The sequence below is a fragment of the Clupea harengus genome, chromosome 1, assembly GCF_900700415.2.
Source record: "Clupea harengus chromosome 1, Ch_v2.0.2, whole genome shotgun sequence".
Classification (NCBI taxonomy): Eukaryota; Metazoa; Chordata; class Actinopteri; order Clupeiformes; family Clupeidae; genus Clupea; species Clupea harengus.
This window is the reverse complement of record NC_045152.1, coordinates 29,790,582-29,816,984: the sequence shown is the minus strand read 5'-3', so window position 1 is coordinate 29,816,984 and position 26,403 is coordinate 29,790,582. Positions and strand designations below refer to the sequence as shown.

The 26,403-nt window shown below is 40.8% G+C and overlaps 3 protein-coding genes and 1 long non-coding RNA gene across 4 annotated transcripts; all 4 read left to right on the top strand.

The window, feature by feature from the left end:
- The first annotated feature begins 4,538 nt into the window (after window positions 1-4,538).
- On the top strand, window positions 4,539-6,346 carry LOC116221479. Its single transcript, XM_031571980.2, has 3 exons — window positions 4,539-5,147; window positions 5,270-5,306; window positions 5,498-6,346. The coding sequence occupies exons 2-3, from the start codon at window positions 5,280-5,282 to the stop codon at window positions 6,344-6,346; spliced, it is 876 nt and encodes a 291-aa protein (XP_031427840.2). The 5' UTR covers window positions 4,539-5,147; window positions 5,270-5,279.
- Window positions 6,347-6,450: 104 nt separating this feature from the next.
- On the top strand, window positions 6,451-8,417 carry LOC116224382. The gene is made up of 5 exons (XM_031583851.2): window positions 6,451-6,551; window positions 6,781-7,166; window positions 7,704-7,784; window positions 7,903-7,924; window positions 8,042-8,417. Exons 1-5 carry the CDS (start codon window positions 6,533-6,535, stop codon window positions 8,155-8,157), a joined length of 624 nt encoding a protein of 207 aa, XP_031439711.1. The 5' UTR covers window positions 6,451-6,532; the 3' UTR covers window positions 8,158-8,417.
- Window positions 8,418-10,480: 2,063 nt separating this feature from the next.
- LOC105900105 lies at window positions 10,481-10,905 on the top strand. Its single transcript, XR_006152573.1, has 2 exons — window positions 10,481-10,743; window positions 10,830-10,905. It is a non-coding gene; the product is annotated as an uncharacterized LOC105900105 (long non-coding RNA).
- Window positions 10,906-12,827: 1,922 nt separating this feature from the next.
- On the top strand, window positions 12,828-18,484 carry rdm1 (RAD52 motif containing 1). The gene is made up of 7 exons (XM_012827359.3): window positions 12,828-13,408; window positions 13,552-13,731; window positions 15,098-15,223; window positions 15,607-15,790; window positions 16,693-16,791; window positions 17,308-17,387; window positions 18,171-18,484. Exons 1-7 carry the CDS (start codon window positions 13,304-13,306, stop codon window positions 18,258-18,260), a joined length of 864 nt encoding a protein of 287 aa, XP_012682813.1. The 5' UTR covers window positions 12,828-13,303; the 3' UTR covers window positions 18,261-18,484.
- The last annotated feature ends 7,919 nt before the right edge of the window (window positions 18,485-26,403 follow it).

Below are 26,403 nucleotides of genomic sequence, written 5' to 3'. Positions count from 1 at the left end.
CCCCTAAGCTTAGCCCCTGCCTGCTATAGCTTTTATTTTCCATTAGTGTTTGCCAGTAGTGGTGTAACAGTGCTGTCTGTTTGGGCCCCTTATTTTAAAGGTAAACGCATGAAATGTTATGCAGGCAAGCCTATTTGTACATCTTCAAAATATGTGCACAAAAAAGAGCAAATGAAAATATCTCCAGCCTATTCACTGACTTGGTACTCCACAATAAATTGTTTTGATGGAGCATTCGTTACATCCCTCTCTTTTTTGAAGGATGAGCATATTCCTTCTGTGAAAACAAGAAAAAAAGTAATTGGGCACTCAACAAATATACCGGTTCTGAATGAATCAGTTTGTGTTTGCTGACCTTATCCTCCACATCACTAGATGCAGATGAGAATTGAGGAGGGGCCGTTTCTGCCTCATCATGGGAACATCCTATTTCCCCATCTCCATTGTGGCCTTCATGAAGACTAATAGACTGCACTTCAGGTAACCTCGGCCCTCGTTTCTCCTCAGGGATGGTTAGTTCTGTTGAGAGAGTTAGGTTCATGTTAAACACCACTTTATTAGAATATCCCACAACAATCATGATCCGAATCAAGTTTCCAGACGGTCATACAAATGCTCAACATAAAATCTAAATTTTACAACGTTTTTTTTTCTTCACGGGGTAAGGGAATTTATTTTGTATTGCCCACCCAAATAATCCAAAAGGGCCACCCGAAGATAATTAACACCTCTGGTTTAGAGTGTTCATGTTGTCCCTGTTTGTGAAGTACCCAAGAAGAGAAGTAACTCGCAGAACGTATGCGCTAGTTTGTCGTTGTAGTCTTTGCAGTGTGTTTGTGCAACTTTCTGGCCCATCATCGGCGATGTGAGGTGACACTGCGGCCTTCGTCGCTGCTTGTTCATTTATGTCGGTTTGGTGTGTCTCTGGTTTAAAGGCCAAAATGACTGTTGGCTAGTCCGATTGTAAACTAAATCAAATTATTTTAAAGGGTAGGAATATTTTTAAAGATTTGTTATGACCCAAGGTATTTTCTGCCTTTTCTCCTGGCCTCCTTTTCGGCAGAGATAACGTATTTCCTAAAGGATCCGTATTGAAACCGGACGTCGTCACTTTACACCGCTGTCTGGTTGGATAAAACTTGTCACATGTCCTGAACAGAAATGGACAAGGACCTTTGATTTATTCTTTAGGAACCATGTCGATGCCTGACTTTTAATGTTGTGTCACGTTAACATTAATAGCGATTGAATTACACTTGTGTCGATGTATTCGCTAGCGGTAAATAAACGTAAATAACTTGAATGACTGATAAAGGATATATGTTACACATCACAAACACACACAATCGATGGGTTTTGGGGGAAATGAGGTAATTGGTTAGCTTAAATTACTGTATCTTAGGCAAGCTAATTGACCTAGCTAGCAATAGCTACCGGAATTAACAGTGCTAGCTTTGTGTTTGGTCATATAGCTTCGTAAAAGTTCGGTTAACAAGTCACTTGTGTGTTTAGTTGTATGACTTCGTAAAAGTTCGGTTAACAAGTCAATTGAGCATTAAGTCACCTGACTATAATGGGTCAATTCATATCAGCATGCTAACGTTATACTTATTAGCAGCGAGGCTAGCTAGCTACTATGTGTTCCAATGGATTGTTGGTCTAAGCGTTAGCAGCAACCTAACAATAATGGTCGAGAGCTTCAGTTAAGACCTACAATACTCTGCAACATTCGTGTACCTCATGAACAACTAACCGAGTCAATGTAGACATATAAAAAGTCATGTAGATAGCTTTATTCACATAAGCCGTATAACTTCACAAAAATAATAATAATTTAAAGAAATCCGATCGTTTGAATGTCAGGCGATCAACATAATTTCTCAACGAAAAAGTAAAGGTCCTGTTATTAGCCAATCAAACGGAGTAAATCACCCACTTCCAGTTTCAATACGGATTCTCTGGTCAACACGTTATCTCTGCCGACACTCCTTCTCCTTGTAACGTATTTAACATTACAGTCAGTGGGGAGTGTCGCCCACTGTGTATTTTAATCATGTTGTGGTAAAACGAATTATTTCATGGGAAGACGCCGCCTGGATTAGATTGTTTAGATGTTATTCCATTAATGCATTACATCACTGGTATTATGTACCCCCTACCCTTCTGAAAATATATATTGAAAAATACATGTGTTATCGCCTCCGAGCAAAAATGCCTTGAGATTTCCGCCCATGGTTGTTGTGAAACGTTGGTGCTGTTGCAAGATAATAACAATAAGAATAACAAACTTTTGTTTGTCTAGCACCTTTCATGCAAAACAATGCAGCTCAAAGTGCTTAACGGCAAAGATTTCCCAGCGGTCTGAATACTGATATACTGAATACGGTCTGATTTTTAAGTGAACTTCAGCCTTCGAATGAAACCTGCAGTGATATCTGATATGCTGCTTCCACCGTGTGGTCAATTATGTTTTAAAGTGTATTTTTTGTAAATGGGCCATTGGGGTAGGGGGGACCGGTGCACCTGTCCTAATATTTGATAAGATTATTGGAATATAACAGACTCTATGCAGTTAATAATTATACTAGCATCTAGATCGGAAATCACTGATCCAGTGGCGTTTCTACATTAGGGGCACGTGGGGCACTGCCCCACCAGATCCAGATGGCGCTGTTGTGAAGAAAGCTCAATCTGTGTTTTGTGGAAAAATATATCTTATTTAATTTAATATGCAAAGTAGCGCGAATGTGTGTGTGTGAATAAGCTTGACTCATAAACTTGACTCACAAGCATTCTAGTCCACAAGCATTCTAGTCCTGTTTTGGAGTAATTTGATTCGTGTGTGTTTCTGTATGTGTGCTTGCTCTGTGAAATGCTTCTCTCCGCTGTCCCTCTCTGCTCTGTGGGGCAGCAGCGCAAGCTTAAGACTGTTGCCATGGAAACACCAATGAGCGTGAACCACACAGGCCAAAGTTAACATTGGGAGATAGGGCACTTTCAGATGTGCCCCGTGAAATCTGCCTAGCAACTCGACTCGAATATTGCGAAAACCGCGAGAACTGTACCCCGTGATCAAGAAAAAAAAAACATACAGTCAGATCATATCAGACAGACCAATGGCAGTAACGTTACTGCTAGTAAGCTATCGCTAGTTTTCGAGTATTTTGGAAGTGTTTTAATTCAGACTACAATGAATAATGTATTGTAGACTATTCGTTGAGGATGTCATTTAGTACATTTTCGTTGGAAGATAAATTAGAAATAAACGTTTGGGGCCACACAGTCCAGACGTCTTGATCCTGCTGCAGCCTGTTGAGAAAGCGACTCGAACTTTCAAGATGGAAATGTATTACAGAAAGACATGGCTAACTGCTAGCACATCAAAACAAGCACTGTTCTGCTTCCCGTGCCTTCTTTTTGGAATTGGCACTAATGCAGACTCAGTTTGGACAACGGATGGATTCAAAGACCTGTGAAGCATCTGGCAGCTCTGTGGGAAGTGCGAACTGGGCATTTTTGAGACTGTGCGGGGGCGACACCAGGCTGAAAACACACTACGATTCGGTGAGTCAAACTTTTTTGGAGCTAAAGGATGTATCAATGCAATCTGCAAGAACAACGTTTTGTTCATTTAGCAGCATGTTTTTTTGCTGTTATTTGTTTCAGTTGTGCCTTTTGCTTCATATTGTATGCCACACGTGTGCCACAAGCGTAATACATTATGCAAGTTATTTGAGCTATGTGTCTAATCTTTTTACTTTGTTGCAATCATTTTACTTTAAAGCCATCTCAATTTCTGTATTATAGGCAACATCTTTGTGTCGCGCTGAAGCATGTGAAATGTATTTGAAATAGGATTTCTGCTCCCTGCTGGCACTCAAAAATGCAGCCCATAGCATATCTTACTGGTCTATATAGGCATACTACTTATAATAATCAGCTACCCCTATTTTCCCACTGCACTGATCACCACCTGTTTCTTGAGATACTGTCAAAGCACATCAACTGTGCAGGCAAAATATTGCACAAAACCTAAGTTACAAATGTGCCCCACGGAAACAACGTTTGTCTATAACTTTTGACAGAAATTGTGACACAAATTTTAAATATAACATGCTGATGCCTCCATACGTGTTGTCTATGTTTCATCGCATTACGTTAGACACGAGCTGAGAAATTAAGCATGTTACAACTGTTCCAGGTACAACTGTACCCGGTCTCCCCCTGTTACAGCACATGCACTGTCATAGCTAAAGTTGTTGTCATGACATTTAGATGGCATTCTTTATGACAACACTTTTCCAGCTTTGTGACGTAGGGTAACCTGAAAGTTCTATAAAGCAAGGTGACAGCATTTATTCATTCACTTGTAAGGTGTTACTCCAGTGCATGCATTTTAGTATAGCTCCTTTCAATACACGATGGCGAGTACTTCAGGAAGATTTAACTCGGGATCTCGAGACCTTGGGGTATGTAGTTTTTCAATATGAATATGAGAAATTGAATATTGAAATTTCAATATGAGAGGGGAAACTGAAAAAAATGGCGCCAGGCCCACTGAGATCATATAAACTGCCTAGAAAGCCCAGTGAATGTCTTCTGAATTCCGATGTGCGTAGGCCTTCATTTGTGACATGTAGCAAAACAATTACATTCGGTCTCAGTGGTCAGAAAAGTAGGTTATGGTTTATTTTTAGCCTACTATAGTCCGCCTATATATTGTTTATATTTGTGATCAGTAGGTTAGAGGTTGGTAACAACTAGCTATATAAACAAGCATCAGATTGTTGTATTGTATGGCATGTAGTGTGTATAGTGTAGTGCATATATCATATAGTGTGTACAGTGGGCTGATGAAGCATATTACATTATAGTGCAGTTATAATGTTGACCTTTGCTTGATCATCCAATCAGGAAATATAGGATGGACGCCAAAGACTAAATGTAATAGCCATGAATTTAGTCTCCAAGCAGTTAAAGTAATTGTGATCTTACTCCATAAACATCTGTCTGCACAAAGGTGAGTGCTTATTTTTTTGTTTTGTCTTTTTCTTGCAGGAGTTTGTGCGTCAATATTTTGACGAACTCCTTGATGTGGACATCTGTGCAGTCAGTGTCCTACCTTTCACCGAACAGTTTTCTGCAGAGTAAGTCCCCTTTAGATGTTCACCCTGATCATGGAGTTGCTTGGTAAACCCTTCATATTTCTCTATGTCACCATCAGTGTCCATGAACAAGTGTGTTAATCTTATACTCTCTTTGTTTTCAGGGAATTGCAGATGATCAGGGCTGTTTTCCTTATCGCGGTAAGCCGGTTTCTAATGTTTGCTTTTTAATGTCTGCTTTGAGTATGTGACTTTTCATGAGCCTGTTTGCTTGTGTATTTGAAAAATACATACAACCTTGTATACAGTACCTCAACCCTATATTCTCCATGAGTGCAAGCAGGAGCATATCTCCAGTATGTGTCAGTCAATCTATGATTTTTATAATCTAGTTCTCTGATGAGGAGCTGGACTGGGCCATAAGAAAAATTATAAGATGCGTAGGATTCCTCACCCTGGACTTTTTGATGCCTGCCTTGCGGGTGTGCAAACGGATGGAGCCAAGTGCCACCCAGGGGGAATCTGCTGCTCTAAGCCGCCACCCTATACTGCTGGTGCAGGCTGCACCTGGCTGTGAGGAGGTCCCTAAATGTCCCCAAACAGAAGGAAGCATCGATGAAATGGCCCACAAAATTGGTGATATGGAGAGCCCCATGCCAGACAGACAGTCACGTGCTGACTTCAGCCCCCTCTACTACAAAAGATTACCAAAAAGCAGACAGACCCAGGCTAAACAATTCAAGTTTGTTGTTGCCAAGGCCCTGGAAATCCCAACATTGCTCCTGGAGACGTTGACTCCCGGGTATGCTGTCTGGAGGAGAGGGTTCTACACAGGCTGTCAGGACATCTCCGAGTTCCTGGAAAAATATAGAAGTCAACCTCAAACGAAAGAAGCTTTCATTGACCTGATTCAAATGACATCAATGCTACTGATCGACTTGAGGAAGTTTATTTTACGCGGGCAATCCACCAGGGCAGAGGGAAGTGTCACCCAGGAGGACAACTACTTCAAATTTGAGGACTTCGTTAGATTTATTATGGATCACTTTGTCCTTGAGGCATCCAGAAACCTACTTGAGAGACTCGTTAATGCTCCAAGTCGCTTACGGTTGCTGTATGCATCCAGAATGAGGACACACGCAGCAGAGATGCCCTTCCTTCCACAGGTACTGCAAGGTCCCCACAGCAGGAAGGTCTACACACCAGATTATTCCATTAGAAGAAATAAGCATCGTTTGTAACACCATCTTACTATTCAAATTCATACATCAAACAACACAGTTTTGTAAAGACAATCCATAGCTATGCATTAAATCTTCACTTAACTGTTGCCACAGGTGTTTGTGCTAAATAGAGGGCCAGTCATAAAGCTGCTCACCACAACCATCTCTAAAAACGTGGCTAACTTACTTCATGACACCGTGGATATGATGGCCAGAAAGAGAGGTGATTTGTGATTGTCTGTTGCCCTCACATTATTATAGAGCAAATATATTTTTTCTGTAAAGCCAGATGTAAACAGATACATTCTTGTTATGTTAAATAGTTTATCTGTCATTAACTTTAGTCATTAGAAGCCAGCATGAAAAGCAACGTTGTTTACGTTTTCTGGATTTGATGTTTAGTGCTGAATATCAGCTGGTGATAGTAACCTCTGCATGGCCTGCTGTTACAGCCTTGTTAGAGTCTGACACAGACACTGAGGCCGTCTCAGTCTCAGAGTACTCCATCTCAGAGTCAGACACCTCAGTGTCCACTTCCCGCCTGCCTGAGGACAACCTCCGGTCCCAGGACTGTGGTGGACACAGTGGGACTCTGTGCCCTGGACAAGGGGGCAGTGTTCTGGCAAAGAGAGGAGTCACTGAAACCCTGATCAGCTCCAGCAGCAGCAGCAGCAGAAACAGTAGCTGCAGCAGTATCACTAGTGAGATGAGTAGGCCTCACAGTACCTCCACCTGCTCTGTGAAAGATCTTCCTACTGAGAGACCACATGTGTCCTCCTCCAGCCTTTCCACCAGGCCAGAGGAGGCTGTTGCAACTCTAGCCATGAGCTCCCACGAGGTAAAGGACATTCACAAACCAACTATATGCTAAATGAGATCATTTAGAAAGGCGACGGGGTGAATGAAAATTCCTTCATGAGGTAATGAAGTGTCATACTTTTTTTTTCTCTGAGAGAGGCTAAGAAGGTAAAAATAATGATGAACTGATATTACCATATACGGTGATAGATGAAGTCAGAAACCATAGTTAAGAAATAAAACTAAACCTGCAGTGTTGATGTGCAATACTTCAAGCACCAACCTGTCAACAGTAGTATTTTTCAGGTCCAGTCTCTGGGAGATCACTGTTGCTGCAATCATTCAGTGAACTGTGTGTGTCATTGTCATTCTTGACAAAGGCAGATTTATTCTGACACATTTGTCCTTTGAAAGTTCAGCAGTGCTTATTCTCTTCACAGTAGTTAAGATACTAGACATTACTACTATAGACCTATAAATAGAAAGACACTTTTTCTTTTCAGTTAAACTTGTCACATGTTGTGATTATAGTATAGTAATGAAACAATGTGTTCTTTCATCGTTGTTGATCTTTCAGGACTCAGCAAATGTGAAGTCCTCAAGAGGAGAGGATAAACAGCGGAGAAAAGGGATCTTTACAATCCACTGGAAATCTAAAGTTAATAGAAATTTCACATTTTAAGATTATAAATATTAATATCGTGTGTCATTTAGGTGTTTATGTTGCTACATTCACATAATAAATACCATCTTCTTTCCACCCTCTCAACGTATAGAGATCTATAGCTCCATCGCCAGGTATGAGTACAGTATTGTCCTGTGCCTAACCTAGTATTATTCATTATTATACAGCCTGAAGGTAGATGAGGGTTTTGTCATGAGAAGTATAAAACAGTGATGTGCTCTGTATTACAGTGGTGGAGAAGCCTGTTGCCCATTCCCCAGAGAGGACCAGGAGGCCATCGCTGTCATCACGCTTAGCCTCTGGCATCTGCAGACTCTTTTGCTGCTGTGGTAAAGGTCAGGATTGACCTCTTGTGGCAGGAAGAGGAGTTGAACCTCCTTTAATTTCAATGTTTTGCTTTGGGCCTGAAGATTCAAGGTCCACGATCCCAGTTGCTTTGGGCCCAGGCAGGGGCTTGTGAAAGTTCTGATCTGACCACTTTCAAAAGTACCTTCCCTCTGGGCTGAGGGTGCGATCATAACGGACTGCACAAGGGCAGGAGCCACGTGCGTCAGTATTGTTATGATGTTGCTCTGAAAGGAGTTCAAAATAAAATCCTTTCCATTGGACACTTGATCTGTGTTGTGAGTATTTCTATGTAACTGGAGCAGAACATAAAAAGCTGACAAGTTAGACAACTTCAGGAGTAGGACAACCCATGAGTTCCAACATGTATCAGTGCTTAAGGCTAATTTATTCAGATTCAATTGTGTATTACTTTACACTAATGTGTTAACTAACTTACGTTAATGATTGAAACCGTTATGTAGAACATTACTATTTACAGACAAAACATATGCAGGCTGTTTTTGTCATTGACGAGACAATCATCAGAGCAGTTTTCCAATATTATTTTACACTTTTTACATGCATTTATTTACTGTTTTTCCGATAAAACTAAAAATCCCATCATTAGTGTGGCAAATCAGAAATTATGGCCTTGTACTTTACCAGTGCTGTGTGCTTAGGTCATTGTCCTGTTGGAAGATGAACCTTCTGCCCAGTCTGAGGTCCTGAGCACTCTGGACCAGGCTTTCCTTAAAATTGTGTGTTGGTCAACAACAGCAAAACTTAGTAAAGGCAAGCAGATATCCAAGGGGGGCACTACATTTCTGGCAACTTATAATGCATAGTGAACATGTAATAATTGGGTGGTATGATCCCCAGGAGAACATTTTTAAGAAACAAAAGAAATCACAGAATTGTGGTTTCTCGCCGTTTTATATATAAATCAAGGCTTTCCTCATAATACCTCAAGAACAAAAAGGAAATAAAAACTAAACGAGTCAATTCCTCAAAATGTAATTAATTGCTACTGCTGCACTCGTAAAACTACTAACTAAACTGAAATTAAAAACCAAACTGAAAGACTAATTAAAAACAAAAGGTTTTGAGATGAAAATGTCAAAACTATAACTGCCTGTAACCTTACCAACTTGGCAAAATATTATATAGGCCACTGTGATGTGTCATGACATTATACCACAAAATAGACGTAGGCTGTGGCTTTCCTAATGCCGAGTTCAAGACAAATTAAGACTCTTTTTCCTTTCCAAGTTGCGCCGACTTTAACGCATTCTATTCAAATGCATGTCTAGCCGTAGTGATGCCACTGTCCGTAGGCGAAGGGTAGACCCTAGAATCTTTCACCATTTCTCAAAGCGTGTGTGTGCGTGTGTGTGAAGGACATTGAGAGAAAGAGAGAGATCGTGTCTGCTTTTTCCAGCTTGTAGGGATCTGTTGCTCCCTCACCACGCTGTGTCTTATGGTATAAGTTACATGCACTTAAAAAATATTTTGTTGGATTTGCTTTGTTGTAATGTGGACATCGTTGCACATTAATGTGTGAATCAACACAGATTTCTCTTGTAAGCCTTTTAGATACAACTTCAACTAATTTCAATGGAATGGTTCACAGTTAGATGAAAGGTGCCAAATGTCTTTATTTCATCTATAAAACTAGCGTTATGTTATGCAGGATTGATATGCAGGTAGCCTATATATCCACCATAATCTTACTTAGTAATGTAGGCTATTGTTAATATTGCCATCACAGAAATGACATCAAAATCTCACAATGTCATTGCTTTTAGACATTGCGCTTCCTGAATAACTCGGGCAGCTATACTGAGAGTCATCTGACATGTTCATGGGGCAACAATTCAGTTAGTTTGCAAATCTGAAAATCTGGTCACTGAGTAAATAGTCTCTTTCACAAATGAAATCCGTAACAATGTCAGATTAAAAACGTAATCGATAAAGAAATGGCATTCACATTTAGCAAAGTCACAGCAAAGTTCCGCATGTCTTCATTCCTACATGAAAAAAGCGAACCTCCGCGAGATGAGAGACAGGCAACACATGCCAGCAAAGATTTTTAGTATAGTGACTAAAATAGACCAATAATTCATGGCATAGTCAGTCAGAGTAGGCTTAGTGAATGCTTTCAGCATTAAAGTTCAAATCCGAGTCACGTCGTTTCGGATAACCTACAATAAAAAATGACATATCCAATACACATTTCAGACAACAACGACGATAAGAAACCTCTTAAGCGGTCATTGCCGACAGATGCCAAACAGTCTTTGACTGAAAATGAAGCCGAATTGATGGTGATACACAGTTGCTTTGAAAGATAATAAGCGAAACCATGCCCAAATGAGCTATGCTTCGCTGTTGTGCAGAGACAACGGGCTGCCTCGCTAAACGATGCACACCTGTAACTCACGTGACCCATGGTTATTATTGAAACGAGAACGAGGGCGTCGTGCCTTTATAAGACTGCGTTAATGGTTCCGTGGAGTTATCCCTTCCGTTGTTGTTCTTTGATTGTTAAACATGGCTTCATTTGCAAAGGTGGTTGTGTGTGTCCTCATTGCTTGTGTCTGTAATGGTAAGTTTTCCTCTGGTTTCTGTTGGTTGTGTTTTATCTTGAAATTCTGTCTGAAATAGTCACTCGTTTTGTCTTCCTTTGAACAGCATTCGGTTTTCCGAAGAAAGATGTGAACTTTAAGGCCTCTGCAGTTGACCGCCAAAGTGATGATGTGGTTGTCACCACAACACCCAATCCCCACAACCAGACCACCTCTGCCCCTACTGAAGCTGGTGGTGAGGTTTCCTTTTAACGATATTTATGGGTTCTGTTGAGTCTTGATTGTGTTGGTTAAATGTTGACTCTTGTATGTTTATCCTAAGGTGGAGCAAGTGAAGATGCTGTGGCTACTACCCCAGCACCTAATCCACACAACCAGACAACTTCTGCACAAACTGAAGTTACTGGTAGGGTGTTTCTTTTTAGTTTTTGTGTGGTTTTCTGCAAGTTTGGTTTCTGTAACAAATGTGTGTAAGTGTGTCCCTTGGCTTCTCTCTGGCCCCCTCACTCATGTGGAATCCCAAGATGGGGCCAGTGAAGATGCTGTGGACCGCCAAAGTGATGATGTGGTTGTCGCCACAACACCCGTTCCCCACAACCAGACCACCTCTGCCCCTACTGAAGCTGGTGGAGTTTTTATTTATTAATTTTTTTACGATATTTTTTGGGTTCTGTTGAGTCTTGATTGTGTTGGTTAAATGTTCACTTTTGTATGGTTATCCTAAGATGGAGCAAGTGAAGATGGAGCAAGTGAAGATGGAGCAAGTGAAGATGGAGCAAGTGAAGATGGAGCAAGTGAAGATGGAGCAAGTGAAGATGGAGCAAGTGAAGATGGAGCAAGTGAAGATGATGCAAGTGAAGATGATGCAGATGATGATGATGATGCAAGTGAAGATGCTGTGGCTACCACCCCAACACCAAATCCCCCAACTACATCTGACCACACTGCAGCTACCGGTAAGGACATCAGTGCATGTCTGTTTTGATGGAACACTTTGAATGTTTGCGCCCCCCTTTTGACAGTGTCCCTTTCTATTTGTGCGTAATCGCAAGATGATGCAAGTGAGGGTGCTGTGGCTGCCCAAACTGGAACTACTGGTAAGGGAGTTATGATTATACAAGGAACCACTTGGATGGTCCAAACCGTTTGCTCTTAAAAATGTTTTCACAAGGAATCTGATTCAGTGCAAGGGTCTAGGAACTTTGAGTGTTGTGGTTTGGCATGGTCACTCGTTAATGTTTAAAAATGCAGCCTGGCAGGTCTCTAACAAATCTATACCTGTAGTCACAAATGTTTGTTTGGTTGAAGTTGAACAGCTCTGCCTGGAGCAGTGACATACTGTAGGATTTCAGACAATAAATGTGCAATTAAAAAGGTTTTTGTTTCTTCTCCCTGTAGTATCCCATACGACTGAAGTCTGATTCGACTGCTCCTCTGGTCACAATGACCTGTCTGGACTTTTTGCCTCTACATGTTCACTGCAATAAAGGACAGATTTGTATTTTTTTTTTAATCAAATGTTGTCTTGCCTTTTTCAAATTGAGGCCTTGTCCTGTTTTGGTAGTGGAGATAACTGACGCCTCTTTCCTAACGCACTACATTTCTGGCAACTTATAATGCATAGTGAACATGTAATAATTCGGTGGTATGATCCCAGGAGAACATTTTTAAGAAACAAATCACAGAATTGTGGTTCCTCGCCGTTTTTTTTTTAATATAAATCGAGGCTTTCCTCATAATACCGCAAGAACAAAAAGGAAATAAAAACTAAACGAGTCAATTCCTCAAAATGATATGAATTGCTACTGCTGCACTCGTAAAACTTCTAACTAAACTGAAATTAAAAACCAAACTGAAAGACTAATTAAAAACAAAAGGTTTTGAGATGAAAATGTCAAAACTATAACAGCCTGTAACCTTACCAACTTGGCAAAATATTATATAGGCCACTGTGATGTGTCATGACACACCACTAAATAGACGTAGGCTGTGGCTTTCCTAATGCCGCGTTCAAGACAAACTAAGACTCTTTCCTTTCCCAGTTGCGTCGACTTTAACGCATTCTATTCAAAAGCATGTCTAGCCGTAGTAGTCTCAAAAGAGAGCAGTTATTTTATTTTTTTGTTTTTGGTATTCGCAATGTAGGCTACAACTGCTTTCTTGAACATTTTTACACACTGTCCCATCACACATCTTCCCATGCAGTAAACGTTGTTTTGCCCTTGACACAGCTAACTCTCTGCGAGGTATGTATGCCGCCATTGATAATATCAGCTCACTGAAGCAGGGGTTGTTTTTATTTGTTACGTCTGGAGTTTCTGAGTTAGACTTCCAAATGGTTTCAGTGCGATTCTCCAAGTTGGAGCTCGACAAAATCGAGTTTCGAGTTGTCTCGAACGCGACAATAATGCAGCGCGGGAATTTTGTTCACGAAGAGAGTTGCGGAAGTAGCCTAAAACGTTCACAAAAGACAGCATGAAAAGTTTTGATTACGCGTCTTGAAAGACTGTGCAACTACCGAGTAGGCTAGTGTGCAGCTATCGAGTAGGGTAGTGTACAAGAAAATGGTTCTATTCAAGAATGGAAATGGAGGTGGATATTATTGAATTTAGAGTACCAACAGAGAACAACAAAACACTCTTCGTATGGGATATCCTCCCGGAACATTCTGAAGCCCATATTTATGTAAGTGTTCCATGCATAGACATAAGACCGTTTCTTCTTATATCTGTGGTCCTATGCATAAACTTAACAGATATTATCGTACTATGAACTGTCTACTACACGGAGGGAGAAGAGCTTACTGCCTACTGTTTTTAAATGTGCAGGAAGCGATTTGGAATGTCTTCTCCGCCTTCGGAGCTCTTTACATCGTGAAGGTGTGTCCTAACGCCACATTAGCCAAGCCAGGATTCTATGCAATGGTGAAGTTCTACTCCGCAACACAAGCGTCTAAAGCTCAGAGGGCTACAGACAAGACATGCCTCTTCCAGCGTTCACCTGTTAAAGTAATGTCATTATTTACACTACTCACTGAATGGACGGGCTCAGTAGGCTACATGTAGGCCTATACTCTGAAACTATGTAGATATTATTTTGTCCAGTACTGTCAATAGCCTAGGTATTAATCTTGTGTAAGGAAAATGTCATCAGGAATGTTCAGGTACTCTGGAGAAATATTTGCCCTGGTCTGACTTTTACTGTTATAGCTGGGACTATTAGGCTAGTGACAATGGCCCCAACATTTTGAGATCTGGATGGAGATGAGACCATGTTTTTCCTCGTCTCTAAGGTCTTGCCTATATGAAATGGATTCGTGGATACAAATATTTTACTGCAAAAATGGTTAAATTGATAGATATTGTTATACACCCCAAAACTAAAAAATAACTAAAATATAGCCTGGCCGTATGGGGTTAAGACATAAACTGATGCAGATTGAGAACACAAGATCTGAGAGCTTTGAAACTTGACATGCTTGCAGTCAGGATGTTGCTTTACCTACTTGAAAAGATGTGACTGCACATGGCCAGCCTTCGTGCTTATAAGGCTGCCAGGAAGCCTGCAATGACTGCCCCTCACGCTACTGAGGTCCCTGACAGTGTAAAATGGCCAATATGTGTTGTTTTTTCCTTATTACTGTGGGAGAGTGCAATCATCCAATCCACCAAGCAACTCAAAACGAGAGTGAATACCAACAGAAGAATATTGCAGGGGATTTTGGCACATTTAGCTTAGCTGTATTGCTCATTCCACGGATGCACGGTCCTTACAAGTTGTTCCTCGTTGTAAAGGTGACTAATCAGGCTTTCCAACGATATAAAATACAATACCAATTGGTGTTATTAAAGGGGAGGAATAATCGACCGAAATAACGTTTCCGAACTTTTTTTGAGGAGTTTATAAAGACCTAGGAACACATACATAAAATAACCAGACATGCAAAAATTATATCTATGCAGAATGTTCTCATTTACTTTGTAGTTGCTTTGTCAGGGACTGTCATAGAAACACTTATGATAGCTTGTTGGAAAGGTGAGGTTGTGCTGAATCCATTTCATATAGGCAAGACCTTAGAGATGAGAAAAACATGGTTGGGTTTAGTTCTACCTCCGGTAGGGGTATCTCAAAAACTAAAGCCCTTTTTGACAGTTTGTCTCTAGCCTATATTAGCTGTTTAATGTTTATGGACAGATGGTATGCTTAGTTCTCCTTTTACATCAATTTGCTTGTTTGTTTTTTTTTTCATTCATTTTGGTCATTTCATTTGATATTCCCGATCATATTTGAATTAATTTATGTAATTGAGTTGTCTGAAACACGGTGAAAAGGTAAATAATGTAACCTCTGAATATTGGTTTTCTGTCACCTCAGGTCCAAATGAGCACCCGGGTGAACCCAGCCTTCTCCTTCGATGCCAGACCTCTTAGCAATGCTAGATGCCAGGAACTGGCCAATCATTACCTGGGATTCAATGGCTGGTCCACGCAGATCCTCACAGTAAGGAGCAAGATCTCACTGAACTCACATGGATACACATTGGGATATGAAATAGCTAGTGTTAAACGGTTGATGAATTCATAGTGTCTAAGAAAAGCTAATCGATTCATTGGGCTATTAGAGGAAGAGTCATGCTATGGTAAAGTGTTTACTAAACTTGTCTCCTTCACACAAATCATTTCCATAATAAGTCTAGTGAGAACAGCAGAGCCAGTGCAATGCATTAACCCAGTTTAGTGCTCAGGCAGGCAATTTCATTACATGTGGGTGAGTTTCACTTCCCCAACATCAGAGGCCTACCACTGACCTGTAGTTAAACTTCACTTGTTTACAATGTTTTTCTGTCTGTCATATTTTCCTATTGACTGTTGTTTTTTGGTTAGATGAAGGACTTCTCCAGTTGTAGCGGAGCTGGGACTGGCATGGCTGGCGTGCTGGAGAGTGACAGGGGTGGTAGCCAGGAGTTGTTCCTCAAATATGGCTGTATGGCGAAGGTGACCTTCCCCCAGTATGGAATGAGCTGCCGGGGCATCGGAGTCACAGAGGAACCCCTGGATGGAGATGAACGTAAGTGTTTGGGAACATGGGCCTCAGGCCCTGGGACCCCCTTGAATGATGGCCTCGCGTCCAATAATCTTGAAATTGATCACGGTTATTGGTGGCTTGTAGATAGATGACCTGATGACCTGAAATAACCTTATAGATCCTGAGGAGCAGGATGCAACAACAATGCACAACTGGCTGCTGACCGCCGCAGCACGTGCTGCATGTTGTACCCGGGATCCATAAAGGCCGTCCTTCACAAGACAAGTGCTTTCTGTATCCCACAACTGCTAAACACAACAGGACTGCCCAACTATAGAACCTGAGCAGCAGGATACAATAACAACAACATAGCTGCCTCCATGAGCATTTCGCTGGGGTTTTTAAGCAGGCGCCTTCCTTCATCAGTGTTTCATTGAATTAGGCCCACAACACTTCCAGAAGGCTCAACAGTGGTGTCTGATGTCCCAGACCCACCCCCCTCCATACTCCTACTAACAGATACTCAAAATACACCTCAACAAGATTTCCGGTATCTCTGTGTTAGTTCAGGTTCATTCACGACCCCAAGTAGTCTGTGAGCGCCTCAGCTACAACCACTGGCTTGCTTTTTCAGGAAACTCGGACAACTCCGTTGAACTCCGTTGAATTGTCAAAATTAATAGAGTTAGAAATAAGCAATGAAAAACAAACATTTCTGTGCTCAGGCTGGAAAAAAAAGAGCCCCATCTGAAATGAACCAAACTGCTGCACAGAATCATTGGTAACATTGAGAAATACTGTCTTATTTTAACTGTGTCTTTAAAGTCATGTCATTGTTATAGGTCAAATTGCAGAGTGTATTTTAGCGACACGCAGCTCATAAATACTTTGGTGCAACTGAAGGCTGATTGTAGCTGCCGCGGCTGAACCACTGTCTCCCTCAGGGCCAGAGGAGGTGCTCCGGAAGAGGGGGAAACTCCAGAGGTGGGCCCGAGACAAAGCAGTGGTGAATGCACTCGAGAAAGTCCTCCTGATTGTTCTGGGTGAGTATTTTATGCCATATCAGCATTACGTTAGCCATCAGCTATTCTGATGGCTCTGGGTTGGTGATATATGTCAGATGTTTTGCATGTTAGTCAGTAGCTTGCCTTCCTGTTCATGAGTTTGTTCCTGTTTTCATATCACATTATCGTTATTATAATAAAACAGATATAATTTTGAAGACTGGCCTTGTCAGAGGTAGTCGTGAGCAGAAACTGCGTCAACATTAGTGGATTTTACTCTATTGATATGATTGTTGTGTTGAAAATAAGATGTTTTTCTCATTATGGGACAGGAGTATAAACCTGATTTATGTTCACGGAGTTACTTTGCACATGGCTCATCATGATAACGCTTTCATATGACCTAAAAGGCAGCTGCAATGTCTTTCTCAGTACTGAATACTTGTAGTTATTTTGTTCCAAAAAACTTGCAGTTAGATTGATATTAGATTAGATGTTTGTGGAGGGAATGAATATCTGCACAGTACTGAAGGGTTTTCGTTTTGTGCACTGAAGGTAATGGGAAAATCGCAGTCGAGTGTAGGATTGATCCTGATGAAATTCTCCCCGATGGTGACGTGGAAGGAATCATAAAGGTATGGATGCACCCCACTTCAGCGCAGATTGAACGGGAAAGGTGAAATCCTTTGCTTGGCGTTTGTTCGCACAGTAGTGTGAAAAAATTAAAATTCAGTTTCAAATTGGGATTTTTGATGCAAACTATTTTCGAATCATTAAACTGACAAATCTGCTCAAATCGGATTTCAAAGTGTCGCACGGACACAACGACAACATTAAATCTAGAGTGATGGGAGTGCTAGAATTCATGCTGCTATTAGCAGAGCCCCACTGGTAACAAAGAAAAGCATCAAAGAACTTACAGTACATTGATTGATTCATTGCTTCTATACTGTTTGAGAGCACTATGGAGATCAAAAGTCCATGGACAGATGCCAAAATATATTGTCTACTGACACTTTGTGGGACAGGCAAAGCTGGAAGGAACTTACAGTGGTTACTGACGCTTATGTCGATACCACAGCAACCCATGCTGACAAGTTAGTGATATCTCTGGGCTCACAAATCCAATCTGATCGCTTGCAAATAACAGTTTGGACAGTTATCTCTGGAGATTTGATTTGAGAAACAAATCCGATTTGCCTGCAGTCTGAACTTGTTTTCATCTTGCGTTTTTACAGTCTCTCTCTCTTTGTCTTATTTCATTTTAGTTACCGGGTGCTTATGAAAGTTCATAGCTGTATCAGTAAAAATGTCTTTGAATGTCATATTTAACGTGGCTTTGCTCAAAATCTCAGTTTAATGTAAATCCAATGATGAGCTAGAAGGTCTAAACGTTTGTGTTTTTCCTTTGATGACAGGTGAATGATATACCGTGGAGTGAGTATGAGGCGGCTGGAGAGGATGAGGAGGACGTCTCCTGGGATTTCACCATGCATGGGACTGATTAGTCGGGCAAGACTGAAGACATGAAGCATGAGGACGTGGAGCCCCACGTTCGGCCCTGATCTGGCATGGATCCGTTCCTGAGCCTGGAGCTTGAGGAGGCTTTCTACTTACTGTGTGATTGGTAATGTTACAGAGAGCGTTTTTTGAGTGTGTTGAAACCTGTTTGTTTCTTTATTTATTTTGAATGGTAAGATTGTACAATAAAGGAAGTTGTCTGGCAAGTGTATTACAATGTCGAAGGATATTAATCATTTCAACATTTTGGAAACGGAAAGTTAGATCCTGAAATATTCTGTATTTATCATTGCCTGGGTATTTTATTGGAGGTCTTTTCCCCACCAGGTTATTCCCACCAGGTTATACCTGTTGCAGTTTTATGTAAAAATGTTAAACCAATTTATGTAGCGGAAACCTGGTGGAAAACAACCTACATTACCCAGGAAAGTGTTTGACTCGGGCTATACCCATAATATCCATCGAGAGCATGCCAGTATATTTCATCCTCAAGAGGTCTACCACCAAAGAGAATAATCATCAATTTCCTATAAAAGTTACAGATGTGAGTATCATGACAACATTCCAGAATTTTGAAATTGAGCAAAGGAGCTGAAGCTTCCAGTCAACAACAACAACAAAAAAAACAAACAAACAAATATTAGGGTGGAGAAAACCTGCTGGTATTCATTCAATTGGTATTCATTTGACATGTAAAACTATACTTGATACTGTAAACTATGAGAAACTACAGGAAAGGTTCCAGGAAGTACTTCACAGGATACTCCTCAGAATCAATGCTAAATATCTGTGAAGCCATCTTGCTGATGGCGTCTTCTTTCCTTGTACTGAAGATTGCAAGGTTAAGAGTGGCGACCGATGCTCTGTCATCCACAACATGCTGGATTTCACAAAACCCTTGTCTGTCAAACCCTTCAGAATGGCTTCAAATCCTGGTGTCTTCTCCACGGCACGGTAGTGCTGTTTTATTGGACAAGATATGCCAACAAAGTATCCTCTTGGTTTAGGGGTCCAAACCTGAGGCTGTATGTTGCAGGCAATCATGAAGGCCACTATGTAAATATCAACACCGTACACCTCATTTATCCAAGTGGGCAGGAAATTCCCCCCAGTGCGTGGATTGATTTCTATGAGTTTGGGCCCGCACTCTGTAAGCTTGAGTTCAACATTGTAGACTCCATTCTCTAGACCACAGTGTAGGCAGCTTTGATAGGCAGCAGCCACCATCTGCGCCTCCTTCTCCTGGCTGATGCCAGAGGGCATGAGGTGGGAGGAGCTGATAAAGTACGGTAAGATAGAGGGACCGCACTGAGACAGGAAGGCAAAGAGCAGCCTTCCCTGGAAGATCGCCAGGTCCACCACATACTTGTCACCTCCAAAATACCCCATTATCATTGGACTGGATGCAAAGCCACCATTAGGATCCAAGGCTTTAAGGGCCATCACTTCTTGGACATATTCCTCACATTGATGTTCATTCTCCACCAGTTTCACAGAAACCGAACCAGCTCCATACTCTTGCTTCACCACAGCAGGAAACCCAAAGGTTTCAGCAGTGTTCTTCAGACCAGCCAGGTCATCAAAGTGCTCAGAACGGACGGCATACTGCCGAGGGGCAGGAAGGTGACACCAGCCCTGATCAATGGTTGCCAGATGCCTCTGGGTGTGGCTCTTCCTCTTGGCAATGGAAATGGCCTCCACTGTATCCCCTGGCAGGCCCAGTTTGGCCCTCACCAAAGCACAGAGAATGTGTTTTTGCAGATTAATGTTAAACAACCATCTGCTGACTTTTACTGTTATAGCTAGGACTATTAGCTGTTTTATGTTTATGGACAGATGGTATGCTTAATTCTACTTTTACATCAATTTGCTTGTATGTTTTTTTTTTTTTCATTAATTTTGGTAATTTGGTCATCTGAAGAGATAAAGCTCTGATGCTCAGCCTCTAATACTGCTGACTACGAATCTTGATGTAAGGATGTTATTAAGAACGTACGAGTAATGTCGACTCATTTTCATACTGTTCATAATCATATTAAACCACATCCATGGATTTACTACAATTAGAAACGGGTTTCATGTTTCTGGCTTGAAGCACAGCATATTGCCTTATAAATACATGCATTGTGAATGTCACGTATGCCACTTTGTATGTGGACAAGAAAGGGAAAAGGTACACAAAACATTTTGCACCATTGCATGATTTACAAAAATCACCTTCTTTCTTCTATATTTAAACCCATTATATTCTTTATATTAAAATGAGTTCTGCCTGATCAAGTGCAATCGCCCATTCTTTCAACTAATCCACAGTCTGACTTTGACTACGTACTTGTAATTTTAAATATACTCACTAGATGGCAGTCTTGATCTTCATTTTGGGAAATATCCGGTGTGACGTGCTGCGGGGTGGAAACCGAAAAACCTTCTGCATAACGACACTGCTTTTGCCTATAAGCGGCCTTCCCCCGTCGTCGTTAGATGTTTTTTCTGGGGCGTGTTCATTACTGAACGTCAACAATTTTGTGTTAAGAATTCAGGCCTGCAGCAGAAATACATAGTTTCACCTAAGGAATTTTCAGTAATTTACTAACACGTGAAACAGTGTGAGGTACAAATCAGAAAAACAAATGCTTCTCTAAACCATGACCCTGACATCAGAGCAAATTAAGTCTTAAAGACTGAAATGAGCCGCCTTGAACCTGAGTTTAGACTTTAGACAGGATATAACACAGTGAACTACAGTTTATGACTTCATATGGGATTCATTTGTGAAACATTAAGAATATTTATTGATTTGTATTTATTTGTGAGTGTAAAAGAAAACTTTTCCTATCTGCCATTATATTTTAGCAGAATAATTTAAATGTACTCACAAGTTAGAGATAATCGTTTTAATTTAATGTTTGACTATCTTGTTCTGATATGTGGATTTGGTGATACCAGTTTTTCAACATTCTTCTGTCTTTAACGTACCTGTATTTGTAGGCTATTCATCTCTCTGCTTTTTTACCAGTATTGGTGAATCCCAATGTGAACTGTAGAGATATATATTCTATTCTATTCTATTCTCATCTTAGTCACATGAGCTAAATCTACCTTGGTGACACATGTTTAAACTATCTGAGTGTTTTATACAGTGTTTAGACTGACATAAATACATGTTTCTCTGTGTGTCATTAATGATTAGATTCTATGATTAGACTGAGAGGTGTGGTGAGAGTGGTGACAACTCCCCAGAGGGTACACAGAGTTGGCAGCTTTGTGTGTGTGTGTGTGTGTGTGTGCGTGCGTGTGTGCGTGTGTGCGTGCGTGCGTGCGTGCGCGTGCGTGCGCGTGCGTGCGTATGTGTGTCTCTCTCCCTCTGTTTGTCAAAGGTCCCCAAAAACCCAGCAGCTGTCACCCTAGCAACGTAACCTAGCCCACTCATATCAAACAAATCCCCAAAGATGTGTGCCTAGTATGTAGTAGTACCTGTGTGTCACAGGTATGTTTAAGGAACTGCGCATCATTGGAGTGCCACTGAGGAGCGATCCTGGTAGACGGGGCCTGCAAAGAACAACCTCCGCGCTTGAACACGACATTGCGAGTGCCTGCCACACTGGCCGATAGAGACTTGGTGCCTCGCCTACGTGTTTGAATCGTTTGAGTTTGTTGTTTTATTATAACTGCCTCAGTCTTGGATTTTAGTACTGGTCGGTGAGTACAAATCGATGAGTACAGATTTATATTCTTCCTTACAACAGGCTATTGGGGAAGGGCTTGGGACTGCTAGGTGCGCATGTTTATATCTACTGATGTTTAGCCACTGTCTGGATAGTGATGACTACCCTCTTTGGTGTGTGGGCTGGTGTATTGGACACTCAATCTTGGTGGAGCTTGAATTGACAATTGCATACTGTTTAATTCCTGGGGGAAGACGTGTACTTACATGCAAAATTCACATAGCATGGGGGCTCATATTAGACATGGTTAGTTGTTAGTGAGTTTTATGCCACAAAACGACTAAACTTCACAGTGCATAGCCTGGGCGGATAGTGGAAACGTCAGGTGTGTTCATATGTCCTTTACATCGCCATGTATCATCAAAATGAATTTGACGATGACACCAACACTAGTTGGGAATAAGAACATACCTCAAAAAGTGGCAAATTACCACGAAATACCCAGATGTTGAGGCACAGTGAACAAACATCATTAATGAGATGGTCTTAGGGTGACTTGCAACATGGAGTCACTCCACTTTCTAGATGTTTCACCTTTACAGAATAATGATAATGCTAAAGGTCAACGAATAATACCATATTATTGTTATTTGCTTCAGGTCTACAGTTCATCTCCAGATCCATCCTAGTTCCAGATGCAGCCAGACGTATTAGCCTTAAAATGATTATGGATGTATTTTTCTCCCTGAACAAAAGGTTGCTTTGTTTGTTTTAAATGTAGGTAGCATGAAAGTATGAAGTGCATGAAACACATTTTCGCCTGTTATATAAAAGTTTATTTGAATTTATCATCATAAATATAACATATTTTGCGTTAAACCTTTATGATGATCAGGTTTATACATGCAAATAAATAAATACATAAATAAATAGATGGATACATAAATAAATAGATGGATAAATAAATAAAAACATAAATAAATAAATAAATAGATGGATACATAAATAAATAGATGGATAAATAAATAAATAAATAAATACATGAATGTATGAATGCACAACAACTCAATTCTCAATCGGCTCTTTTTGGTTTCATTTTTTCTTTTTGCTCTCCAGGAAAGCATGCAATTGAACAAGGTTGAAGTGGACTTCATCCCTCACGATCTCCCATGCACACAAGCTAAGCTCCTGAAAGACAAAATGTGAAACAAACGTCAGCTGAGGCCGGACACCTGGAATGGTTGTACGAGTTAACAAGACCAAGAATTACAAAGAAAGCATCATTTTAGCAATTGGTCAGCGGCAGTCTTTGCGGCGACAGCATGCCTACCTTCTCTGTGAGGATGGCGTTCAGTTTCTCGAAATATGACTTCAGAGCTGCACTGGCATTCGAAGAGCGCTTATTTCCCACCTGTAAAAACACACACAAAACGTTTTGTCCCTATTCGTATTGGTAAAATACATCTAAAATAGGACATGTAGGCTATTCGTTTTCAGACTTACGCATTTTTGCAGGTTAACGATCTGACGGCTTAAGATGTTCCTAAACAGTTCAAGATCCTCAGTCCATGTTGTCTTGACTTTGCTCAGGTCTTTCTGGAAGATTTCATAAATATATCCGAGGGCCTCCAGTGCCAGATCGGCGACATCTGCGTTCTGTAAATGCGTCAGAACATATTAGGTCTATTGGGTAATCAATTATTGCAGGGCCCTTCATTGGTACTGTGGCAGACATATCTCCAGGCTTAGGCTTTGGCTCAATTGACTGATTAAAGCGTATAATCACAATTGATGTTTACTCCTAATGGCAAAACCAATTATTTATATCTAAGAGTTTATAGATCCTTGTTATATGATACCGCTTAATCTCGTTCTATTAATAAACCCGAGTCTGAATTGAAAGAAAATCTGAGTTGAAACACATGTTGGCCTAGTCTGTAGGACATCAGAATGCAAATGGTCCGTCATTTGGCATACCTATGTGATGTGGCAAAGCGGCTGGTATAGTGCCACAAAGTGCTACTTATTGAGAGCATCGGTCTGCATATGACGCCGAAGCAAAGTGGCTTTAAAGGGAGCCAGACGTAAGAGTGTTCAAAAGACTTAAGCCTACCTGTGCCTCCGTGTACACCTCCGCTGGGAAAAGGCGCTCCCTCTTTTCTTTCAAGCATCCAAAAGGAAAGTGTCCGCCCTGCAAAAGATGGCATTTCCATTATGAGATTACATGTTGCATTAGGAAGATAAAAAGGAAAATTATAGGCTACGGGACATCAAATTATTCTCACCATCTTTGTAAGTAGTAACACGCTCTCTTCGTTCTTCCTGCCAAGCTGAAATTGCGTCCACCTGCACCCCTCCGACAAAACACTGTCGACGAAGAACACAATTAAACAGGAAAGAAAGAGCCTCCCAGAAGCCATTATTAGAGCCGGTGCAAGTATAAAGCTATTCAGTGAGCTAAGAACTCCGTTAGATGTCTTTGATATGCCAAGACTCTGAGATATTTAAACTCTCGGTTTTCGGTCAGTCTTTCGGTTTTCACCTTTGGGGCAACTTGTGGTTGGCACAGTCTATTTCATTTCGTTGCTTTCTGTGGCTTTGACGTTTTTAGTTCCATCAACCTTTACAAATTGTCTAGTGCACCATGTTGTCACGAGGTTAAAGTAAACCTGTTTTGAATTCCTACCAGCATTTACTGTTATAATAATAATAATGATAATAATAATAATAGTAGTAGTAGTAATAATAGGCCTGTATTACAGTTTAGGACACTAGGTGTGTTTTACCCGTGACAGTATTAGTTTAATCAAATTATATTCACGATCTTTAACTGTCATTGGATACAGTTCTAACATGTGTGTCACCTAACTGTTCACCCGGTCTGGCCAAATAAGGGATCTCATTAATAAACGTTGTGTATGCACACAGCGGGCTGAGAAACGTGATTGGGCCTATATGGTTACAAATATTTGGGGGAAAAACCCATTACTATGAATAATACGTCGAAAAATAGTAAATAAGAACATGTCCTTTATTGATTTATTCCACCTCACTATCTTTTTCGACCTTTTCTTATCCTCAAATCCCTTCTTCAAAGATACCCAAAAGTGCTCTTGCTCGGGCAGGATGCATTTCGCTGAAGGCTACAATTGGCAAATAGGCAAATAGCAGGCATATGTTGGAAGTCTTATAGGCCTAATATGTTGACACGTTATGCAACAAACAAATCTGAATACGGTGTCATATTATACTTTTTACCATTAGCATATTTGCGAGTGTGTGGCATATGTCTACTCGGAGATGGTTTATTGTTAAGTTAGATATGCAGATGTTTAAGTTTATTCCCCTTTAACTCAATTAGCATATCAGTCCTGTGAAGTTCGAAAGGCAGCTATGACATCACCTGATTTTTCAGCGCTGTTTACATAGACAGCATCCGTTAAGTAGCCTACTTAACAGCAGGCCATTCGCGTCACGTGCTTGAGAAACGCATGTCAAAATCAGCAATCCTTCATAGCATCACTCCATAAAACACTTGTAACCGCCAATATTCATCGTTATCGGGAAACGGGGCCCTTGGCCAGATAGGCCCACTGTGCAATCATCCCATGTTGGAATTTAATGCACAATGCCATGAATAAGCTTTTCTATAAATTCAACTTTGAGTTATGTGACAGAATTGTCATAAAAAGGTAAACAATGCAAGGGATATTATGAAATTGCACTCACTGGATTTATTAAGATGTATTAGTACATTAGGCGGCCCAAAACGAGACACAAGACACATTTTATGACATTTTCATTTTGTGTAAATATTATTTGTTAACCAGCTATCAAGACGCACACAGTTTTGTGAATGGTGGTTTCAGAAAAAGAAAATCGCGGCCCACAGCCACTTTCTATTTTGCATCTCAACCAAATTTCATTCCAGTCTCGTGGGAAATCCCAGATGAATGAATCTTGCACGGAAATGTCCGTTGACACAAGAATTCTCTAAAAGTTACCAATGTAATAGCCTACATTGATTGCAGATCAATGAGCAGGTGGGTTGTAATTTTTTTCAATGTTTGTATAATGTGAAATATATATTCACGTCTATCCATCTTAAGCATAGTGGCTAGTTCCTTGTGTTCTCTTGTGCAGAACAGCCCACACACACCCTCCGGTGTGTTTGTGTTGATTTGAATAGTTTGTGTGATAGTTTGGATAGCGGTTTGTTGAAGGTGTTCTCCATTTCTAGATTGCTCATCACACACACTGTGGTTTTGTAAAACTGAAACTGTTTGTCCTGCAACTTTCCCTTTTGTATCGTCTGTCAAATTCTATGGTACGTGAGATGGGCAAGTCCCTCTTCATTTTATGTGGAGCTTTGCCCACATTCTACAGCCGGCTTGGACTGAACAGGTAATGATGACATCAACTGTCCAACTGTGTAGACTTGTTAGCTTGTGTGAAGAAATCTTTG

Bases quoted from the DNA above. Each gene is read 5' to 3' on its own strand.
- rdm1 (XM_012827359.3), top strand. From the start codon at position 13,304: ATGGAAATGGAGGTGGATATTATTGAATTTAGAGTACCAACAGAGAAC. The intron at 15,224-15,606 runs GTAAGGAGCAAG...TTTTTTGGTTAG, and splicing joins GGTCCACGCAGATCCTCACA to ATGAAGGACTTCTCCAGTTG. The intron at 17,388-18,170 runs GTATGGATGCAC...CTTTGATGACAG, and splicing joins ACGTGGAAGGAATCATAAAG to GTGAATGATATACCGTGGAG.
- LOC116221479 (XM_031571980.2), top strand. From the start codon at position 5,280: ATGATCAGGGCTGTTTTCCTTATCGCG. The intron at 5,307-5,497 runs GTAAGCCGGTTT...TTTATAATCTAG, and splicing joins GGGCTGTTTTCCTTATCGCG to TTCTCTGATGAGGAGCTGGA.
- LOC116224382 (XM_031583851.2), top strand. The intron at 7,167-7,703 runs GTAAAGGACATT...TTGATCTTTCAG, and splicing joins TAGCCATGAGCTCCCACGAG to GACTCAGCAAATGTGAAGTC. The intron at 7,785-7,902 runs GTTAATAGAAAT...CTCAACGTATAG, and splicing joins CAATCCACTGGAAATCTAAA to AGATCTATAGCTCCATCGCC.